Source organism: Pogona vitticeps, chromosome 2, assembly GCF_051106095.1.
Source record: "Pogona vitticeps strain Pit_001003342236 chromosome 2, PviZW2.1, whole genome shotgun sequence".
Taxonomy (NCBI): domain Eukaryota; kingdom Metazoa; phylum Chordata; class Lepidosauria; order Squamata; family Agamidae; genus Pogona; species Pogona vitticeps.
The window spans coordinates 133,556,048-133,579,707 of record NC_135784.1 but is presented as its reverse complement, the minus strand read 5'-3'; the positions used below and the strand labels follow the sequence as shown (position 1 = coordinate 133,579,707).

The 23,660-nt window shown below is 41.8% G+C and overlaps 1 protein-coding gene across 2 annotated transcripts in view; it reads right to left on the bottom strand.

The window, feature by feature from the left end:
- The window catches only part of CYGB (cytoglobin), a 132,169-nt gene that overhangs the window by 52,402 nt on the left and 56,107 nt on the right, over window positions 1–23,660 (bottom strand). For both annotated transcript variants that reach the window (XM_020806489.3, XM_020806490.3), the window contains exon 3: window positions 18,423–18,585. In XM_020806489.3, coding sequence (XP_020662148.1) covers window positions 18,423–18,585 — 163 coding nt within the window. The remainder of the gene's footprint in view (window positions 1–18,422; window positions 18,586–23,660) is intronic.

Here is a 23,660-nt window from a genome sequence, read left to right as displayed (position 1 = left end):
TGGAAGCTGTAAAATGTTTATGAAATCTTCCAACTGCTGTCTGTTTTGTACACGGATTATAAAACTTACATTGTTTTTAAAGGAGGAGGAAAGGATTCAGAAGCCATTTTCTGACCCTCATAAAAATTCAATAGAAAAAAAATGCTATGGCAATTTAAAAGGATCCTTCTGAACCGTAATCTTCTATGCATTACAAACATTTCCCATCAATATTTAACTGAAGAAGTGTGTGTGTGTGTGTGAGATACTTTTTTTTTCTGTGTTGGTGAGGTCCATTGTGTTCAAACATAGAGCCCTTAGATTAGCTTCCCCAGTATGAGGTAGGCTTGTTTTCTGAAGGGTTAAGTTGTAGTGGCTAGAAAATAATGTGAAACACAGAGACTGTTCTCATGTTCCCAGGGGAGGAGGTGCTCTGATTTCTCATGGTGGTTTTCCTACCAACTCCGCCCCCCCCCCAGTTACTTGCATACTTCCTTGTAGTTACTTAGTCAGAAATAATGTTTATTTATTAATGATTTAATCTATGTATCAGTCCATTAAATGTGTCTCCTGCTCTTGTCCCATTGAGCTTAGAGTGACTAACAACCATTCGAAAGAGAGTTTGAGAAGGCCACCCAATGAGCTTTAGGGCTCAACAGGGATTACTTGAATGCCAGCCAAGCCCTGGCTTGAGAAGCCTCCCATGGAGGATTCCAGTTCCAGCAACAGACAGCAGATTCCATGTGTTTAGTAGAAGGTATGCATGCTGACATCTTAGGTCTAGTCATTAATAGTTCTGGCTTCAGCTTAACCAAAAAAGAAGAAGCAAAAACCACTATGGACTTCTGAATGAAGGAAAATGTGGATCAAGTGAGGTTTGTATGAGGGTACAATTCCCCTCCAGCTGTTATGAGTGACAGAGTGTGACAGTGTGTGTGTGTGGGGGTTCCAGAAAGTCCAGCACCCCGGACCTGAGGAGAAGATGGAGAAATTGCAAGGGAAGATGGGATAGTGTGTCTAATACAGAGCTCCAAAAGAAGATGCAAGTTGCAGACAGAGACAGTTTCGTTCTTAATAAGAGACTGCTGTGAGGGCAAAGGTTTGGATTTTTGCCGTTGTTGTGCCCAGACAAGAGGGAAATGAACTGGAGCAAGACGTCCAAATATAACCAAAACTGGACAAAGCAAGCTTAAGAAAGAGGAAGCAGGCTAGCTGAAGCCAAGTCTGTGGCAGATGGAAGAAAGTGTACATGTCAAAGGAAGCATTCCTACATGACAACAGATTGTATCTGCCCAAGGAAGCCAGGGTCTGTCCCCATGTGCTTGTGCCAGCCCAGGTTTAGCCCATTAACACAGCCCACAAGGAAAAGACCTATAAGGAGGATGACCCAGGAAAATACAGGTGGGCTTCAGAACAGCACTGGAATGACCTCCATCACTCTTTCTGAAGATTCATCACTCTCAGAGAAGGGCCTTCTGGACGAGTGAGTATCTTGTGTGAATGGGAAGTATGAAAGAGAGGCCTCTTGCTACCTTTTGTCTTCTATCCTATGTCTTATGTCTCATCAATAAAGGTTACATGAATAGTGCTTAACCCAAAATTATTGGTGTATGGTCTTCTTGTCGTCTGGCTGGGCTCTCTCTCTCTCTCTCTCTCCTCTCATGGTCCCTCTCCCCAGGATATAAAGAACAGGAACCCATTTGGGGTAACACAGCTCTGTTATTTGGATGATGTCTGTGAGTAATGGCATCACTCTGTTGCCTTCCTACAAAGAAGCACCATTGCTGCTTTGCAGCAGAGCCAGTGCCAGGATGTAGCAAGGTTGGGCTTTCCCAAGTTTTGGGTTTTTGTGAAGTCCCAGAGCTTTGAAAACTTGATTGTGATCTAATAAAGCAGGCTGGAAGAGCAGGAGGGTGTGTACTCTGAGTCAGACCAAGCAAGACCCAGATTCAAAATCCTCTGGTGTGCCATGGAGCTTGGGATTTGCTTAAACAGTTACAGCTTTCCAGGAAATGCTTAAATTAAAGACGGAAATGCTTAAATTAAACCCCTATGTAGATGAATGTCACAATTTACATTATCCATATTGATTCCTAGTGCTTTTTAATTTTTGCTTTTTAAAATGTCTTAAATGACAAGTGCCCACTTAGCAACCATGGCAAGGTTCTCCCTCCCCATCCCCTCCAAGCTTAACCTACTTCCTAACAAAGACTGAAGAGGTCTTAATAAAAGGATAACTGCTTGTATAATTGATTTATCACTTGCTTTTCTTTCACAGAGGAATTCATCACAATTGGTAAAATGCCACAGTATGTGGGGCATCTGTGTTCTTGAATTTACCTCATGGATGCACAAATGAGATAAGGCAAACTACTTATGGTGAGGATGGGTAGATAAATATGATAGAACATCTACCCCCATAGCATCTTTTGTACAGTATTTTAAAACTGCTGTTTAAATGTTACACAGTGATAATACTAATCATGTCCAGCAGGAGCAATCTCACCTTGGTTGTTGTATGAACACAAGCAGTATCTTCTTAAGATTTTACAATACAATCAACAGTTTTGCTAACCAAAACTGAACAGAAAATGCATAAACACTGAATAGAAAATGTGTACCAGACCAGTTTTGTGCTGAACCAGAGCTTAGAAAAGTTACTTTTTTTGGAGGCCAATCCACAGCTTCTGGTATAGCCTGACATTTAACCTTTCAGTAGCTTCCTGTAGCAGGCAAACTGGTCTTCCAGTCACAGGCCTCAAAGTAGATGAAAGTGAAGTTAATGGGCAAAAGTGCACCTAGGGCTGAACTGGATTGCAGCCAAAACATTCTTCCTAATGTTTAATTTAGATCTTCCTCCCAGCAATTTAAACCTGCTGCTTAGAGTGTCCAGCCCTCGATAGGAGGAACAGTTGTTTCCTCTCTGCCTTCAGGTTATAAATGTTTGCTTAGGGCTGCAATGTTCTGTTCATATTACATTGGGCAAGATCCAAAATCTGTCTCCTTCAGGAAAAATTGCTCCTTCAGTGAGGAGAGGCTTCTGATCTGGTGGGGAGCATCTAAAGGGCAGAATTAGGGTTGCCAGGTCAGCAGCCTCATATCCCCTGTGGTTTTCGGGCCAATACCTAACACCACAGCCAGTTCTTGTGAAGTCATAGGAAGTGGGCTCTTGTGAGGTTATCAGAGGATGTGGGCCTTTGTCCTACCAAAGATTTCAATCAATGTTCTGAGCCTTGAAAACCCTAAGCAGAATGGAGGAGGGATTAGCTAGTTGGTTAGCTGACCAGTCTTCATTGGTTCCTGGGCTTCCCCCTCCCCACCAAATCCGTTGCAGAGATGTGGGAGACCATGAGAAACAGTGGGGGTGAGGGATGGTACTGGGGAATTTGAGAGGAAAGGGGAAATGGCAAAGATCAATCCCTTCCATTTCTACCAGTGGGAATGTTCTAAGCCGGTCCCCTGCCAGCCACTGAATGCTCTTACTGACAGAAGAGGAGAAGAGGACTATGTGATGCTACCTTAAGTTACAATGCCTAGTGTGCCTACCTTAGGATGTATGGATTGTAGTTCATACCAGGACATCTGCTCCAACACTTTATAACTGCCAGGGAGGCAGTATCTCTTTTCTGGCATTATTTTGGGAGCTTTGTTACTTTTCTGCACTACAGTTCACCAAAGCCCCCAGGGTAATATGATCAATAGCAACACTGGCTGGGGAATTCTGGGACAGTACATGCACACATACATACTCCAAACGTTTCCATGCTCTGGTATTCTACTGTGTCGGTATTTTTTTCTCCCTTCTGAGGAGATGCGTTCTTCTGTTACTATTATGATTTGCAAGCATTGTTTATTCGTCAGGGTTTGCTTCCCTCCCCAGGAAGATTTCTAGCAGGGATGCTGGCAAGTCTTTTGTCCCAAGTCCCAAGTCTGAGTCTTTGGGTCCCCGAGTCCCAAGCCTCGAATCTGAGTGTCAGGTCCCTATTAAGACAATACAGACTTGAGTATCTTCTGGACTACAACTGCCAGCACAGGGGATTCTAGGCCTTACTCCCCCTCCAATCCCCTCACTCAGTGCTGCCCATGAGGTGGCATTGGCATCTTCCTCCTCTTCCTCTCTTGGAGGGCCTGGCAAAATGGCAGTGGCCTGGAAGTCAAGCCCAGGAGAAAGCCTCGCCTGATGCCTTCTGGGAAGGCATCAGGCTGCCATGCAGCTAGGCTGCCATGCAGGAAGTAATGTATATGCCTGGGGACCCCAGAGGACTGCCTGGAGACCTGCCTCCTCAGAGTACTCTAGTGACCACAACAAGGTGGGCATTGCCAGGGCAATGGGGGTGCTACAGGTTGCCTCTAGGCTCATCTTTGTGGCCCAGGGGCGGGGCACCCCATTGCAGCCATGGTTTGGAAGGCAGCAGGCCCTCTTGTTGAGGGGTCCTGCTGCTCTTCTCCTGACTCACAATTTGGAAATATGGGTCTGAGTTGCAAGTCCCCATCCCTGGTTTCTAGGTTCCTGGAAATTAATTACTGTACTGTAATTAGATTGTGCACGCACATGAACTCTATGGTATAGCGGCCTGCCATTTCATACACACTGACTAGTACAGAGGTGTGTTTTGATTTGCTGATCCCATAGTGTAGGACAATTATGGTTATGCTAAATTTATGCTTTGTTACAGGAACAAGGGAGGGCAGGCTACTGTGAAACAGTTAATGCAGCTTCCAATCAAGTATGAACATTTTTCAAAATATGTCATAATGGCAGCAACCACGCCATCTGGAAAAGACTTTGGGCAGAGGTCCTGGGGGCCTACTCAGCAAAGTGAGCTGAAGAGATTCCCTCATAGAACCAGCCTGGCTTACCAGGTCTGAGAACACAATTAACCCAAACATGGCCCTTGAGCTGGTTGCTACTTGTTTTCTGGGTCTAATTCAAAGCGTTGTTTTTAATATTTCAAGCCCTAAATGGCTTGGGCCTTGGTTGTCTAAGCCTCTCCTCTTATAAACCTGCACGGTCGCTAAAATGTTCAGGAAGAGCCCTCTTGAGAATATTATCACCAGCCGAGGCCCATCCGACAGCCAGAGAGATGAGGGTTTTCTCTTGTGTTGCTTCCAGATTGCAGAAGGCACTTCTCACATGGAGATGCGACTTGTTCTGATTCTCATTGGTTTTAGGGAGTATGTGAGGATGAATTTTTTCAGTCTGGCCTTTCAGTCTGAAAGTCACTTAATAGGCTACAGAGTGAACCTAAGAAAACTGAGTTTTCATACTGAGACAACCTTTTGTGAGTGCAGGGAAAAACCAGGCAACTTCACACCTGTCAGGTTATTCAGTGCCCTTCAATATGTACCATGGAAGACAATGTTAGCTGCCCCAAATGTTCTTGATGTTGCCCGTTGTTTGGTGTAAACTATCTGATTATATTTATTAATTGTACTGTCATGCTTCAGATATGAACAAGGAAAGAAAGATCTGGCCTTTGACATTGTTCTAATTAACTTAAGGGTTTAATTGGTTTTTAATGATGTTTATCAACTGCCATAAGCATTAGTAGAAAAGTGGGGAAAATGTAAACATGATAATGACTAAATCTAATAAGAAATACATAAAACAAAATGTCCCTACTTTCAGTCATGAAACATTAGGGGTTACAACACTTGTTGTGGGAATAAATGGAAAAACCATGTCTCTCCCTGATGGTAGTCCCTGAAATTACTTGAGGGCAAAACAAAAGCGAATTAAAAAACAAATGAACAGCTATTAATACCTGGTGAAACATGAAAGAGAATTCAATAGTAACTATATCCTTCCAGATAGGCCTTTTCTTAAGAAAGCTTTCCTGAATCCAGTATATGACCATTCACAGTTTGTAAATTTACATTATTGCTCTGTGCCGTGAAGTCACTTTTGACTTACAACAACCCTATAAGGTTTTCAGGGTATGTGTGAAGTTCAATGAGCAGCTTACCACTGCCATACACTCCATACGTTTCTATGGTTGAGTGTGGATTTGAATTCACACTTCTCGAATCCTAGGTCCAACATTCTAAACTTACATAAAGGACATACGATACTGTGGAAGGAGAAGGGCATTTATAGTTCTTTGTTGTTTTTTGTTCTTTGCCGTCAAGTCAGAACCAATTTATAGGGTTTTCTAGGTAAGTGAGATATTTAAGAAGTGGTTTTACCAGTCCCACACCCCCAGTGAGCTTCCATGGCTGAGCAGGGATTTGAATCCACACCTCCTAAATTCTAGTTTGCTATTCTATCCACTACACCACACTGGGTATCTAATTACTTCAAATATTTTTGGAATTGGCAGTGGAAAAAATCGTATTCTACTGTTTAAGAGAGACCATTAAAGAAAACCTGATTTCAACAAATGGTAATATAGAACCAGATCTTTCAGAGACGCCTTTTTTTGCTATTGCTGACACAACTGTGATTGGTCATGAACTGAAGTGTACTAAATACTTATGAAGGCTTATCAGGTATTTATATATCAAAAGAATTTCTCATGTGAGGATTAGGCTATTATGAGTATCATTAGCCAGCCTTGTGAATGTAGCAGAGATATCTTCTCTGTCTGTCAGTCAGTCTGTCAGTATCAGCCAGCTCTGTAGGGAAAGTTGGCAACAGTTCAGACCAAGTCCCTCCTACATCATCAGACAATACCAGGTTCCAATGGCTGTCGATTTGAGGACAGCCTAACATTTCTGGAATTCTGCATTTGTATGCCTATATTCCCATTTCTATAAATTTTTCTTAGCCTCCTTGGAATCCATTCATTATTTTTAAAATCTGCCTAGTTATATAATTACACATAATATGCTTCGGTTTATCCTGACATAAACACTTTTCTACACAGCTGAACCCCCAACTGAATATTTTTTGCTGTACAATTTTCTGTTAAACTGGAAATGCAGGAAGAAATAAACCTATTGAGCCGGCACTCCAGGAAGTGCACAGCCTGCAGCAAAACAACCCCTATGAATCTCTGCATTTCTGTCATGCCACCTTTATGCTACTCACCCCACTAGAATCCTCCAGTCTGGCATTTCGGGTAATTGGGATCACCACAGGAATAGATTCAGTCCCTGTGTGCTTTGTGGAGGCTAAATGCCCTACAACAGAAGTGACATTAGAAAAAAACTGCTCTCTGAATATGGCCTTTCATACCACTTCTGTTAGCCTGGGACAAGGTGAAGTACATCATGATCCTTTTCTCATTTGTTCTCACTGAAACCCCATGAACTGGGATAGTTGTTGTCAGTCACTCTTCATTTTCAAGTGAGGGAACCAGGCCTGAAGAATAGTGGCTTGATCGCAGCAACCCAGTGATTCTATTGCAGGATTATTCTGGCTGCCTGAAACATACCCCCATTGAAAAAGTCTACTATTGGGCTGGCATTTTCCCTCCAGAAGTACCCTGAGAGATGCTAGCAAATAATGAACAAAACAAGGTAATATGGCACCAAAACCACCAACTTCATGGACACCAACCCCCCCTAGAGCAATGGTCCCCAACACTGGATCCACAGATGTTCCTGGAATATCCAGGATTTATGGGAGTTGTCATCCAGGAACATCTGGGGACACAATGTTGGGAATCCTTGCCCTACAGATGATGGTTAAAATCAAAGAAAAGTTTTCTGCACACATTTCGAGCTCTAAATTTTAAACTGGAGGAGGCTAGGCTAAACCTATAAAGAACAAAAACAACACATCTTGCCAAATGGATGAATCTGAAAAGTGTCTCCCACTAAGACAAGACACAAGCTGGACCATCTGGAAGTCACTTAATAGACTTTGAAGCAAAGTAGGAAGATCAAAGAATAATCAAGTAAAATGGGGCTACTTGGATATAGGACAATTTTTCTGTGACTGTGGAGAAATTCAATCAAGGCAGCACTTAATGTGCACACAATTTATGTCCCATCCTATGTATAAAGGAAGATTTAGCAAATAGTCAAGATAGCACTATTTAAGTAGCCAGCTTCTGGCCAGAAACAGTCTAAGTATCTTTACATTTTGTTTTTAATTTTACCTCTATTTCATATATGCCCATAATTTTAAATAGTTCAATGCTCTGATACGAATAAAGAAAAGAATGTGATTCTATGGTAGACATAACACTTGAACCCAGTGTTTGGCATGGCTCTCTCCTTGGAGTCAAGCTGCCCATGCCAGCGTATCTTTTTTGGAACACTAACATGGAGGAGATCCAATGACATGGGCAACAAACTCTCCCAATTTTATAGTAGCTGAGCTGTTTCATTATTCACTGATGGGGAAACTGAAAAAGCCAGCCGAGTACAGTTCTGACCGCCTCTGCTCTTGATATGCCTCCCAACAGCCACTCCACATGACCTAGTTCTCCAGGATGGGAGCGATTATCAATTATCCAGCTGCGAAATATGCAGGCATGAGTGAAGGAGCCAGCTGGGCGAGAGCTGCTGTCACAGGTACTGTTAGTTTCAGGCCACAGATATCCTGCTTTGAGAGTGCACATGCATTTGCTAGAGTAGTTCCAAAGTGCTACTCAAGGAGGGGAGTGAGGAAGGGATTGGGAGGCATCTCTTCATTAGGATTTCTTGATGCTCTTTCTTTCATTCTCTCCTCATCCTCTGCTCTCCACCCCACCCACATCCCCTCCAACCTACAATCTCCCTCCGTGGTCTGGGATGGGTGAAAGAAGTGGCTATGCCACCCTTAGTTCTTTGAAATGAAATGAAAGAGAATGCGCATAATGAACAGTGGGCTGTGAATAGGAGAAAAGCACAGCTCAATCAGATCTGAGAGTCCACTGAGTCCAGCAATATGTTTCCAGCAAGGGGAAGCTGAATGCTTCTGGAAAGCCAAAAATAGGATATGAAGTCAATAGCTCCTTTCACATTATATAACTATAGGATCTTATATTCAAGATATTTTCAGATCTTAGAAAAGTTACTTTTGGGGACTACAATAATGTAATTTTCCCTGCTGTGGCCATAGTACATCTAAATAAGATGGCTTCCTTTTATTGTCATGTCTGACGACAAGTGATAACAATGTCTTCCATTGCCCCGCTACATAGTTTGTGTCTGGGCTGCAAATGGTCTTGAAATGGCCAGAAGTAACTACTATATTGTATTCATCCACATCATGCTAAAATCAAAGTTCAAAGCAGTATCAGAAGGTCAAAAGAAACCAGTTTGTTCCCAAGGCATCATTTCTGGAGAATAAGATATCATTAAAAAGGTAGATTAATAAGGATATCATTTCATAGGAGCTGAGCTAATTCCTCCTCTGCAAGGCTTGTTCTTCCATCGCCAGGAATTGAAGGTCCTGACAGTCTAGTAACACCAAGTGTGGACTTGTTGCCAAAGCATGAATGGAGACTTGGCTTTATTCTATAGATTGCTACTTTCACAACAACAACAACAGCAACACTGGCTGAAATGGCATAATCCTACATCACAATGTTGTGCTCTCAGTGGAAACTCAACAATGGCCCATGTGTTTAAGAACTCTAGCTTTAATGATGCTTCCAACCAGTTTACCTGGAACAGGTCTCTAATTTATTGATACTATTCCTTGATTCCTTTATAAACATTGATCTTATCCCGGCTATGTATAGACAAGGGGACATATTTGTCTTCTTAGGGTGTGTAGGTGAACTCAGAAGCCTGTGGTTGCAGGGGATATGCAGGGGTGCCTGGGGAAGCAAGGAGAGGAAACACCCTCTGTTTCAAATCCATGCCTTAGGAGCAATAATGGTATAACAAAACATAATTTCAAGACTATTCTTCTAAAGGATGTACTATGTTGCCCCTTTGCAATTTAACAATACATATTAAAAATATGTACGTATTAGAAAGCTGTTGTATCACATTGATTGAGACATACATTCAGATATGCCTCTGAACAGACATACCATTCATGTTGTGGCTGCAACCAGCCATGAGCAATAGAGGAAAAGTCTAGTTCTGCAGCAACAGCAAGAATGCAATTGCCACCACCATGATCTCCACAGTGAGGGCTACAGGCAGGCTTCATTTTTCCTAAGTGATATCATCACACAGCCAAGCCTGATACAGTATGTGGCAAAGCTACTACACATACTCACATCAACTGGGATGTGATGGTGAAGAAGACCTTTCAAGTTTCTCTTTTTTTTTAATGTACTTGTCCTGGAACAGCAGCAACTTGGCTGTAAAACTTTTTAAAATGGTACCAGAGTAAATTGCAGGTTTTATATGTGAATGAAATGGCAAATCATCATCATTATCATCAAACCCTCCCCCCCACAAATGTTGGAGCACCAAACCACCATTATTTGGTTTAAGAACCAAGGACAAAAGTTTGTGTTTGTGCAAACCCTATGTTTTCCCCCCATATATTTGTTATCTCACAGTACTCGTAAATATTATGGTCAAAATATGCAATACCATTGCTTAGCAGATATTTTATCATATCATGCTCTGCAGGAAATATTTGTAAACAATGTCTCTATTTCCTTCTGCCCTGAGGAGACCACCAGAAATAGGCACAACTACATTGCATTTTATTTGTACCCCTGTTTATATTGGGTATACAACATTAAAGAAGACATTTCTACACCTGTCAAAATACTGTATGCTAAACTTCTATTGTCTGACTCGTACCACCGATCTAGATAATAGAGTTAAGAAGTCTTTACATCACAGACTGAATGATGACTCTGCATAAATATAATCATTTTTGACAGATTTCCATGTAGTTTCATCATGAAGGGGAATGTGAATGTGATTGATAATCAGATTACAGACAGCAATTTCACAAATGTCTATGTGCTATGTAGGGTTTTCCATTGATCTTCTGAGTGCTATGATACTCAGGATTCATTATAGGCATCCTTCAGTCTCGAGAGACTATGATATCATGCTCTGGAACAGCGTCTAGTGTGGCTGAGAAGGCCAATTCGAGAGTGACAATCCCTTCCACACTTAGGACAAATACAATCTGTACCCCATCTAGCTCCCTGATTTTGCTGCTTTCGTGACTGCCTCTTTGCCTCAGCCGGCTGGGTGAGGGTCTCTTCAAATTGGGAGAGGCCGTGATGCACCGCATGCCTCCAGGCTGAACGCTCAGATGTTAGGGTTTCCCATCTGTTGAGGTCCATTTCCAAGGCCTTCAGATCCCGCTTGCAGATGTCCTTGTATCACAGCTGTGGTCTCCCTCTGGGGTGATTTCCCTGCACTAATTCTCATACAGGAGATCCTTTGGAATCCGACCATCAGCCATTCTCACGACGTGCCCAAGCCAACGTAGACGTCACTGTTTCAGTAATGTATACATGCTAAAAATTCCAGCTCGTTCTAGGACTACTCTATTTGGAACTTTGTCCTGCCAGGTGATACCAAAAATGCGTCGGAGGCAATGCATATGGAACGTGTTCAGCTTTCTCTCCTGCCTCGTATGAAGGGTCCAGGACTCACTGCACTACAGGAGTTTGCTCAGGACACAGGCTCTATAGACCTGGATCTTGGTGTATGCTGTCAGCTTCTTATTGAGCCATACTCTTTTTGTGAGTCTTGAGAACATGGTAGCTGCTTTGCCAATGCGTCTATCCAGCTCGACATCTAGGGAAATAGTGTCAGAGATCGTTGGGCCAAGGTACACAAATTCATGGAAAACCTCCAATTCTTGCATGGAGATAGTAATAGAGGGAGGTGAGTCCACGCCTGGCCCATGACTTGGGTTTTCTTCAGGCTGATAGTTAGTCCAAAGTCTTGGCAGGCCTTGCTAAAACGATTCATGAGTTGTTGGAGGTCTTCAGCAGAATGGGCAACAACAGCTGCACCATCAGCGAAGAGGAAGTCCCGCATGCATTTCAGCTTAACTTTGGTCTTTGCTCTCAATCTAGAGAGATTAAAGAGTTTTCCATCTGATCTAGTCCGGAGATAGACACCTTCTGTTCCAGTTCCAAAGGCATGCTTCAGCATGACAGCAAAAAAGATCCCAAAAAGGGTCGGCGCGAGGACACAGCCCTGTTTCACTCCGCTTCGGATCAGGATTGGTCCTTCATATTTATAAAACATCTACATTTACATTGCCCCAAAGACATTTTTATAATTCATAATTTGATATTATTAGCTGATCAGTAATGTGAAATTATTGTTATGGTCTTCTCAAAATCATATTTGTAAATGATATAAGAAAATGAGAATGCCATTATGATATGAAATCGTACTCCTTATGAAGAATGATTCCTTATATACCGGTATTTTAATTAATGAAAAAAGACTAAAATTATTCCTGTGTATTTGAGCTACTGAAGAAGATCAGTAGTCAGAAAACTTATTCAGTAAGGGAATGCTGTGAAGTCCTTTTCAAATACTTTTATCCATGCAAGTTCTACATATTAGATAAGAGAGTGGGGGAAATGGCACCACCCTATCTGTCACCATTTTCATTGTCTGCCTCATATTTGGTGAAAATGTCAGAGCTCTACACCATGACACTTGATCCAAAAGGTTTTCAAGTGTGCAAGCTCATCATGAACTCAAGGAGGCTGACAAAAATGCTAACAGAGAGTTCTAATATGCTTATTTGTTTCCCTTCCTTGCAGGTAAAGCCTATATGGATAGGGCGTCATGATAGGTTTAATATCTTTACATAGCCATTTTGGAGTATCGCTGACAAGCTCCCTGTGAGGAAATCACACTATGAGAAGGAAAATGAATCAGTCATAGGGAATACTCGTTTTCTTTAAAATCTAGTTAGGAAAGACCAATTAACTGTTTAGTATGGGGGGGGGGAGAGAGAGAATTATTTTTCAGTTATTTATGCCCTCAGGATTGCACATTAACACATTGCATGTATTAGTGGTTAATAAGAAATCTTTAATTTTTCAAAAGTTATGTAAAAGTTCATCTCTATCACTGTCATGCGTCTGAGGCAAAATTATGAACTGCACTGAAAACTACTGACTTCATTGGTAAGACATTCCTGCCTCGCACTTTGGAGGAAAGATGTTTCTTGGACTTTGTTACTAATGAACCTTATGCCAAAACAAGTTCTGTTTGGAATGGAGTAGAAAGTAGATAGTCTCTCAAAGCTGGAGAAAAACATCTTCTTTAGTTAAGAATGATTATTTACTATCCCACTTCTAGACAGCATTATTTCAGAGCTTACCTGATTCTAATCTCATAGATAACCCTTTAGGAAAAACAGTGGTTAAAACCAAATGTGATTTGAGCTAAAGCCTGAAACATCTACCCACTATCGCACGTTGCCCCCTCTGCACCAGGCTGTACATGGAATAATCTCATTTTGCTTTCTTTCCTTTTTTGATTGTCAGTTTCTTGATGGGAACAGTTTTCTTGATGGCACAATGACTGGAAACCTGTATTGCTATTGCCGTTGAGCATTATTTTTTATGGAAGAAGAGGAAGAGGACTGTTTTTTTAAGCCCCTAATCTGTATTTAAGAGATCCAGACAAAGTGCAGATTATTTTCTGGTTCATATTTTTCTTCCTGCCATGCCTTCCTCTGCTAAATGATATTTAGATTTATTGTGTAATGATGTACATAGCCTTTGATGATCAATTCACCTTCCTCACTATGCAGTGCAACCTTTCCTCGAAATTCATTTCAGCATGGCTTGAGTGCCGTTAAGAAACAAAGTAGGCTGAGATGTTCCTACCTATCATCTCCATTCTTTCTTCTTGAGTTATTCTATCATTTTTACATTTGTTCCTCTTGTCATCCTTAGCTGTGACACTGCAGTCATTTTGCACAGGCTTTGAAGGAATTCACTGCCAGTTCTTTGTAACTGTACATTTATACAGGCACTATAAACCCAGTGTCCACTGTGTTGGCTTGACAGGCAAGCCCAGTGCAGTCAGGATGCTGCAGGATACTGCCAGGTTGAGTTTTCAGTTTTTCCCAACTTCTTTTGTGGATGGGCAGGCTGGGAGGAAGAACTGGCAGCTGGAGGTGTGAATTAACTGGGTAGAGGAAAATGTAAAGTCAAATGTTTTGTCATCCCTACATGATTCTCAATGAGATGGTCATTGTGATGCACAAAATAACCAAGCTGGTCATGTGTAATTAAAGATAGATTGGGCCACATAAGGAGATAGCACCTAATAGGTATAACAAACAGGAAAATGGTAGTTACAAAGTCTATAGTCAACCCTTTCCAGGACAAAGTACTTGCATATCTTTGCAAATCCAACATTGCTCTTCCTTTCTTAAATTCTGTATGTACTCATGTTTCTGGGCAAGTGAGCAAAACACAGCAGATATTATCATACAATTCACAAGTTGGCATATACATCTGTGCATGTATAATACCAACCTACACACCACTTTGTAACATGCATTAGTTTCTGTAAATGTTTTTTTTTTTTCCAAAGGAGCACATATGCTTCTCCATGTATGCAGACTTTATTCAGAAAAGCAAAGACAATTGGGATAACTCACCGGATTTTCTCTAGATATCTTAAAGAAACGGAATGCACAAACACATGCAAAAGTTAAAGGAGAGATTTCCTACTTCGATAGTGTTCTCTCCCCTACTTTTTTTGTAACAGTCTTTAAGCTGAATGAAACAACCACCCTGCTTGAGGCAGCTACATTGATTCTCCCCCCCCACCCCACCCCCACTCACTACTGTACGACAAAAAAGTAAACAAACTTCTTTACTAAGAACAGACACTTCTGTTTTGAACTCAGCCACAACACCAATAGGCATCCCTCTTAAATTGGAGGTGGGGGTTCAATTTGTCATATATGGATCAGCTTACAGTATCAGCTTATCATACTGCAGTATAAATTTGACCTGTTGCTGCTGTTTGACATAACTTGCATCTGACATAATGCCACTGAAAACTAGCTGCTTGATAAGAATCTATGAATCCAGAACCCAGGAATTTGGGATTAGAGTCACTAAGGCTTGCACCATTTTGTCCCAGGTTATTGTGACTTTATGCATCAAGAAAGCAGTTGTTACTCATTTTCATCTTTTTTTTCCTTTAAAAAAACATTTTATTCATATCTAAACATACAAACTTACTCATTTTCATGACCCACGACGCAAACTGTTTTGTTAAAAAGGCAGTCTGTGGGATCTTCTGGTGCCATAAGGATATATTTGTGTGTACAAGATGGCTAAAGTTTACTCCATCTTCTCTTTCTCTGAGTGTGTTTGGTGTTTCATAAGGAGGAAACCCTGATGCTGTGAGTGAATAGACAGGGAACTGATCCTGTAAGAAACTGTGCCTTTTGGACACAAAACCTAACTGTGACATTCTGATTATGAGCAGAGTCTCAAAATCACAGAGCACTTGTGTTTGGCAAAGAAAGTAAACGTGTGTGTGTGTGTGTGTGTGTGTGTGTGTGTGTGTGTGTGTGTGTGTGTGTGTGTGTGTGTGTGTACGCGCACGTGCGTTCGTTCGTCCATGCGTGCGTGCTTGTGCATGTGTGTTCCTTAAGCAATGCTCAAGATGACAATAAGGTAATGAATAGTCGAGCAGTCTTGCTATATATTTGATTCATTGCCTAATGACAATAATCAAACCTACACTTAGATGACTACATTTTTGTCAATTTGCCATGTGACTACTGAACAGATCTGGATTTAAAAAATAGTCCACTTGAATGGTTGTACAGTTGTCTGCACATGTAGGTAACTAGCTGTTAAGGAAACATTCAATTAGCAATAGATACCAGTAGAGGGTTAGGAAAATGCAAATGGCTGTGTCATTGGAGACAAGCCTTGACATAGGCTATGTAGACTGTTTTGCTCTGGGACTTAGGCATGCCCAAGAGTGATAAGATGTTTTGCATATGACTTCTGGCTATTCTGAAAATAATCATTCCTCTCTGAGCAATGCTGGCAAAGAATTGTTCTGCACCTTAATTTCTTGAGCTACAAAAAAGGAGTGGTTTTGTATTTCCCATTCAAGAGAATGAAATGAAAAACCTAACTGAGATTTGGGCATCACTCACAAAGAAATACCCCATACATTGTCTGCCGTTCCCCTCTCAAAGGCAGGGTTGGGGTAGGAATCATCCATATTGGCAGAAGAGTCATAATACATTGAATCCTAACTGGTGGCTGTACAACAGGACATCTTACACCTAGAGGGTCCTGCCATATATGCATCCAATCTAAAACAGATCATCATGTCTACATTCAAAGGAAACATTTCTGGGCATATTAAAAACGTGGCTGTTTAAGCAGGCCTTCCCTCCAGCCACTATTTGATCTATTTTTTTTTCCTTTTCCATCTTGAAAAATTGATTTCCAATGCTGTATATTGTTGTTATATTTTAAATTGTTTTATTTTATGTGTTGTTAGCCGCCCAGAGTGGTCAATTGACTAAATGGGCGGGATATAAATACAATAAAAATATGGCTATTATTCCATTCATTTTGGATAGCCGACATTAACTCTTGGTGATGCATGTTGACTTTGGCGCTGAGATGATGTCTTGTGGTAAAGTGCTTAAATGTGACTTGATTGGCTAGTATTCCAAACATAAGCAACATTAGAGGAGCACTGTGTGTACCAGATGCTCAACGGAACTATGGTATTTTACTACAAGGCCTTTTTTTTAATGGAGCATGCCTTTTAAGGGGCATCTTGTACTCTGAAATAAGCTCCTGACATTTCCAAACACCTCAAGATCTAAAAGAAAACATTTATTTATTTTTTTGCCAGGTTTTTCTCCATCAGAGTATGTCTAGTATATATAAAGAGTTTTATTGCAAATCTACTTTTATCCCATTGAGTCGATCGGATCAACAAATCTGAGGTCTGTGTAAAGCTTGCAGGCTTCAAACTCATTCGAGGAGGACTGTACTAACATTTAGCCCAGTGACACACAGAAAAACATTTGGGAAAAACTTTAGAGAAAAGGAAAACTTGCACTCATACAATTTTTAACATGCTGACATCACTGCAAAACCCTAAATTCTTCCCGTTAACAGTCAATTCATCTTGATTCCAGCCCCCCAAAAACCCTGTTAAATCCTAAACAGCTTTCTCTTACATTACTTAAATAAATATTACAAACTTGCATAGCATTTTAAGCAATGTAAACCCCATACAGTCGAATTAAGTACGATGTTCGATTACAGGATGTAGGATACTGGCTGGCTGTTTATGTTTTCAGGCCAAACCATAGCTGCTGGGGAGGATCTGTGGACAGATCTCCTCACTTGTTTTTTTCAAAGCAGCAGTAGGACACCCCACCTGAATTCAACTGGGGCAAAAGTACTGGCCAGCAAGATTAAATCTCTCCCTTGTAGCACTTCCTCAATCAATTCTCTCCCCTCCCCTCAACCTGCTATATGGATCCACTGAAGAAACAGACTGCTACCCGGGAGTTTTAAAATCAGATCCAAGGAACTTGCCTTTTATCAGGTCTTATGGCTTGCTCTTTTCACTCCCATCTCTGACCCTCAACTGAGGTCCAATTTTCTTCTCCTCTGCACTGACCTTTGTAAAAGATCAGAGACCAGCCCCTTGCATTTTTGTCATGCCCAAGAGAATCCTCAGGAGTTTCAGAATCACTAAACAAGGTCAGATATCACCATAACCCTCAGGGACCTTTGAGCAGGGAGAAGGCCACAATTTTTAAAAAAATGCAGTTAAAGGAGCAGTGCACAGTTAAGTACAGAGAATAAGGTAGGCTATGACCACTTAATGGTTTGGAGATCATGTTCATAAGAATTGCACATCAGGGTTAAATGGTAGATATTGACTTCCTGCCCTTTTGTTTTACTTGCTTGGCCACATCTAAACATATTTTTAAAAGATCAATCAGATGAGCATACTGTTCATAAGCACACTGCTGTTTCCCCTGCCTTTCTGATAGATTGCTATGACACTACCCCTTGCCATGAAGCAATTTCACCACGACATCCACAATATCATAAAGCCACCGTGCATGCAGTGTCCATTTACCTGTCAGCGTTTGCCTCACTCCATTCCTCGGGCTGGCAACATTCATGCTAGCCCCAGGAGACAACTTCAACATTACATTTTCTACTGACACTGCAACCCAGCTGATGAGCAGATGGTACCGACAAGCTTCGGCAGCCCTGTTTGGGATTTATCTTGGCTCATAAGTTGCGTTATTTCACACAGGAATCTGGTTTATATATAAATCCATCACCAAAGGTCTACATGGGAACTACTGAGCAGAATACCATACAGTGATTTCTTGCTTCCAAACCCTCCGCTTCATAACACACAGAATAAGATTACCTTTTCTGGCTGAAATATTGATTCTGACTAAGTACAATACAAGAGGTATTCCCCCTGTCTTTCCTTCTGTTGCGTTCTGAAATCAAAATGCAGTGAAACCATTTGCAAACAAAATCAATACACTGAAAATAAGAACAGTTTCTGCCACCCAACCCTTGATCAATATTAAATGTTGGCTTCTGGTGTGCCATTTTAAATACCTGATCAGTACGGAGACCCCAACGTCCTCGCAGTTCGCATACACTCTGCTCCATGTCTCCTGAATCACCTTTTTCTCAGCATCTGACATCTCTTCGCTTCTTTCCCATCTCTCAATCTCCATTTCTCCTTGGACTTTCTCCATGAAAAACAGCCAGCAAAAATCTTCCAGGGGAAGCCAGGAGAGAAAGAGATTTGTGAGTCTCTCTCTCTCTCTCTGTGCGCGCGCGTGTGTGGTGTGGTGTGCGATATGTGTGTGTCCGTGTCCCTGTCCAGCAAGAAGAGACAAGGTGTTCTGTTGATGGGGATGGGGATCTTGCCCCCCCTTTCTGTCTATGTGTGTCTGTCTATATAGACAGACAGAGGTAAGTGACAGAGGTAATCAGGGAGAGAGATGGTGTGTGATCAGATTTCAGATCTTCCAGTGCAGCCCATTGCTATGGTTCACTTCAGCTCAGCATGTGTGTTTGTATGACTCTGAGGGGAAACTGGCAAAAAGTAAAATATTCAAAGGCATTGCAAGACCAGCCTCTTTACCAATGTGAGAACGTGAGCTCACTTTTCCTTTCTCCTCCCCTCCTCCTCCCTCTCTTCCTCCTCCGTCCCTCCCTCCTTCCCTCCCTTGCTCCCTCCTTCCCTCTCTCTCTCTCTGAGAGAGGAAGAGAAATGAAAGAGAGGTCCTCCTGTGTATGAAAACCTCTTGCTTCAAGTATTTTGTGTCTTGAGATTTCTCTCTCCTCGCCCCACCTCAACATTTCTAAATGATTCAGAGAAAATGCAGCGTCTGAAGTGAACAGTTAAACTTATCCTAACAGCTGGCTTGGCTGAGATGGAGATTTTTTTACGTCCCCCCCACCACTCACCCCCAAGAAACAAAACCTCTAAGTAGACATTGTTTTGATCAACAGCAAGAATATCCTTCCTACCCCGTGTCCTTTTTCCTTTCCTTTTCTTATTTGATGGGGGGGGGGGGGGTTGCGCGTTGGGAGGAAAAAAGCCTTTTGAATAAATGTTTATCATCTACATGATCTGAATTATATCCTGCCTCCAAGGGAATGTTTCTAATTATAAAAGATTTTTTCCTTCCATTGCTGTATTGGTGAATCAGATACCAGAGGTATAATTGAGTTTAAAGCATTTTTGAAGGAAAACATACCAGCACATTAACTGGTTGACTTTTTAAAGACTGGAAATTAGTACTACCTTTCTCAGACACTGGTGGAAGAATGAATTAGGAGTGAAGGAAAATAATATTCCTGCTGTGGGAGAATGCTGTGTAGATTCCCCCCCCCTCCAGACAGAGTGGTGGCTTCTAGCTGCTGACATGATTTGATCGCTTGCTAGTTTGATTGATTGACTGACTGACTGGGTGGGTGGGACTCAAGGTGGCTTATTTGGGTTAAGAATACTGGAGTCCAGTCAATTTCCAAGGTTGCACAGCATTAGAAGTGATGTTAGAAGGTGTGTGGAGAGATAGGAGAGATGTGTGCAATGATGTGAACGATTCCCTCTACATATGGATGTAAGAACAGATGTGCAAGGGTACGCTGTATGCACACACTGTATAAATTCAAAATGTTCCCTGGGTCTCTTTTTCAAAAGAGATGTGAGAGAACATGTCCGGAGAAATGTAGCTTCTCTCCAAACATTTTAGGCTAGTTTTTTATATTCACTATATTCAGCTGAGCAACAGAGTGCCAACCCTATACTGTACAACCAAATCACTTCAGCATAAGCAACAGTATGGGCTTATGGTCGGGCCAGTTCCGCCATTGATCTTGGGACTGCAGCGCTGTAAGGAATGATCATCAAGTCCCATCCCAGTCAAGGAGGCACCTGTGGGGATTGAACTCTCAACCTCTGGCTCCTCAGCCAGATGCCTACATCTTTGAGCTATCCAGCAGTTAAGTGAGACAGCAGCTAATTTTTATTTGCGTCCTGAAAAGGTTGCCAATTGTTAGAATTTGGTTTGTTAGAATCATAATGTGTCCACTGCCAGCAAAAGGGGGATTTTCTGATAAATTCGAAAAAAATGCTTAGCCAGCTTGGATGTTATGAACCATAACTTTGAGGGGTGCTATTTACTGCCATGTGTCAGGAAGCAAAATATCTTGGTCTGACCCTGGTAGAGATGCCAATTAGTGAAGACAAAGAGGGAGCATGACTTTTTTGCAAGTTTCAAACAACAAACACTTACTCCACAAAAATACCAGTAGTTTTGGCCAATGTGCTGTCTCCTTCTAATCCTTATGTGCTGGTTGTTAACATTTACACATCTCAGTGACCAGAGTACTGAACATACACAATCACTTTACACATACACACACCCCATCTGTTACTGCATGCTTTTGATCCCATGAAATACAGATCTAATGGAAAAGGTGGGAGCAGTGCTACCCCTGTCACACGAGGCCCTTAAGCCTGTGCAGTAATGTGGTGAGATTTTGTGGGAGCAACTATACTGCACAAGCTTAAGCACCTCGTGGGACAGGGGTAGCACTGCTCCCGCCTTTTCCATTAGATCTAGCAGTCTGTGGAAGAACTGAAACTGCCTTTTCCTAAGCTACCTTGAGCTGGGGTTGAAGGACTTTCAGCTTCCTTCTTCTAAGCAATAGTCACTCTCACAGAATCCAAAACATCTAGTACTACTGTATAGATACAGGAAGTATGCCTTGTTATGACTTTGCCCTCTAATTGCCACAGATTAGAGGGCAAATTGCTGCAACTGTAGCTTTGTCTCACATCAGTTCCTGAGCAAAATCCAGCATTTGATAAAAGGATGTTTCCTACTAGCTGTCAGTTGTCTCCTCTATGACCAGTTTACCTGCTCTGATGAGACTGAAGATAATTACCTAGCATACTATGAAGGAAAGCTGTCATATTTCACCACTGCACCCCCCCACCATTGTTTCAAAGGGGGACCCCTCACCTAAAGCTGCTAGGTTAAAATTCATATGCAGATTTGCAACAGAATTAAACTTCTGTTCAACATAAATGAGTGGTGGCTATTTCATTATAGAAAGAAGTCACCCTGGGTTTTTCAGTATAAGGTTAATTATGCTTTACACGTACCTTTTAATATCTATCTTATTGTCTTTTTATTGTGTGAATTTTAATGTTGTGAGCCGCTTTGGGTTCCTTGTTGGGAGAAATGCCGCATATAAATAAAACTAAATAAAACTAATACAGTATATAAAACTTAGCAGTTGCCCTAGAACTGAGGCACACTGACGGCGACCAGATCATTTAATTATTTACTTTGATTTGTCTTTTACTGTTTTGAACTGATCATGTGTTTATGTGATAAACATAAAAGAACAGAAACAACCTTATACAGTATTGTGTTTCTAATCACCAGTCAAAATATAGATTACAGTCAACTGATCATATCAAATGTAAACAATCATACACACTGAAACTTTCTTATACAGAATCTTTGTAGCAAAGATAAAAGAATACTGTATTTACATTGATAACAGCCACACTGCCATCTCCAGAAACCTTCTACCACTGCCGACTATTTACCTCCTAACTTTTATTGTTACTAGTTGAAATTTAGCCACAGCTAGCGATACTGCTGGATTTTTCTCAAGCAGGAAACTGGAATAGGACTGGGTGGGCAGATTGGTAGGCAGAATTACCAAAAAAGAAACAATTTCTGGGCTCTCTTGCTGCTTGACATTTGCATTCATATACCTCCTTCTTCTGTCAGTACACCTGTGTGTTTCTTTATGATTTACTTATGCACGCAGGTACCGTGTTTCCCCGAAAATAAGACAGGGTCTTATATTAATTTTTGCACAAAAAACACATTAGGGCTTATTTTCAGGGGATGTTTTATTTTTTTCATGTACAACAATCTATATTTATTCAAATACAGTCATGTCATCTGGTTGCTGCACAATGGTAGAGGGCGGGATTTCACTTAACTGGGGCTTATTTTTGGGTAGGGCTTCTATTACGAGCATCCTGAAAAATCATGCTAGGGCTTATTTTCAGGTTAGGTCATATTTTCAGGGAAACAGGGTATTCACTCATTCTTCTTAGGCATTCTTCAGTCTTGAGAGACTATGGTAATGTACTCTGTATGAGGACTTGGAACAGCATCTAGTGTGGGTGAAAAGGCCAATTCGAGAGTGACAATCCCTTCCACACTGAAGACAAATGCAATCTGTCCCCTGTCCAGCTCCCTGATTTTGCTGCTTCGGGGACTGCTTCTTTGGTCTCTTCAAATTGGGAGAAGCCGTGATGCACCACCTGTCTCCAGGCTGAATGGTCAGATGTCAAGGTTTCCCATCTGTTGAGGTCTATTCCTAAGGCCTTCAGATCCCGCTTGCAGATGTCCTTGTATCGCAGCTGTGGTCTCCCTCTGGGGTGATTTCCCTGCACTAATTCTCCATACAGGAGATCCTTTGGAATCTGACCATCAGCCATTCTCACGACATGCCCAAGCCAATGTAGACATCACTGTTTCAGTAATGTATACAGTGGTGCCTCGCTTAACGAGTGCACCGTATAGCGATGTTTCCCTATACGGAAACATACCCGATCTTCGCAATGGGGAAAACCCGCATTGCGAAGATCAGGTACTGCGGCGGCCATTTTGGAGCTGCCGAACAGCTGATCAGCGGTTCCAAAATGGCCGCCGGAAGCCCGGAAATGGCTGCCGGCAGCCGTTTTCGCGCCCTGCCCTCGCTTAGCGAAGGCGCGAAAATGGCTGCCGGCACCTGGAATCCTCGCTGAACGGGTAAGTAACGAAGGTATTGGAACGCATTAAACGAAGTTTAATGCGTTCCAATACCTTTCCCCTACCCGTTTAGCGATGATTCCGTATAGCGAGGGTTAATCCGGAACGGATTAACCTCGCTATACGGGGCACCACTGTACATGCTGAAAATTCCAGCTCAATCTAGGACTAGTCTATTTGTAACTTTATCCTGCCAGGTGATGCCAAAAATGCGTTGGAGACAACACATATAGAACGTGTTCAGCTTCCTGTCCTGCCATGCATGAAGGGTCCAGGATTCACTGCAATACAGGAGTGTGCTCAGGACACAGGCTCTATAGACCTGGATCTTGGTATATGCCGTCAACTTCTTATTCAGCCATACTCTCTTTGTGAGTCTAGAGAACATGGTAGCTGCTTTCCCAATGTGTTTATCCAGCTCGACATCTAGGGAGAGAGTTTCAGAGATTGTTGGGCCAAAGTGCACAAAGTCATGAACAACCTCCAATCCTTG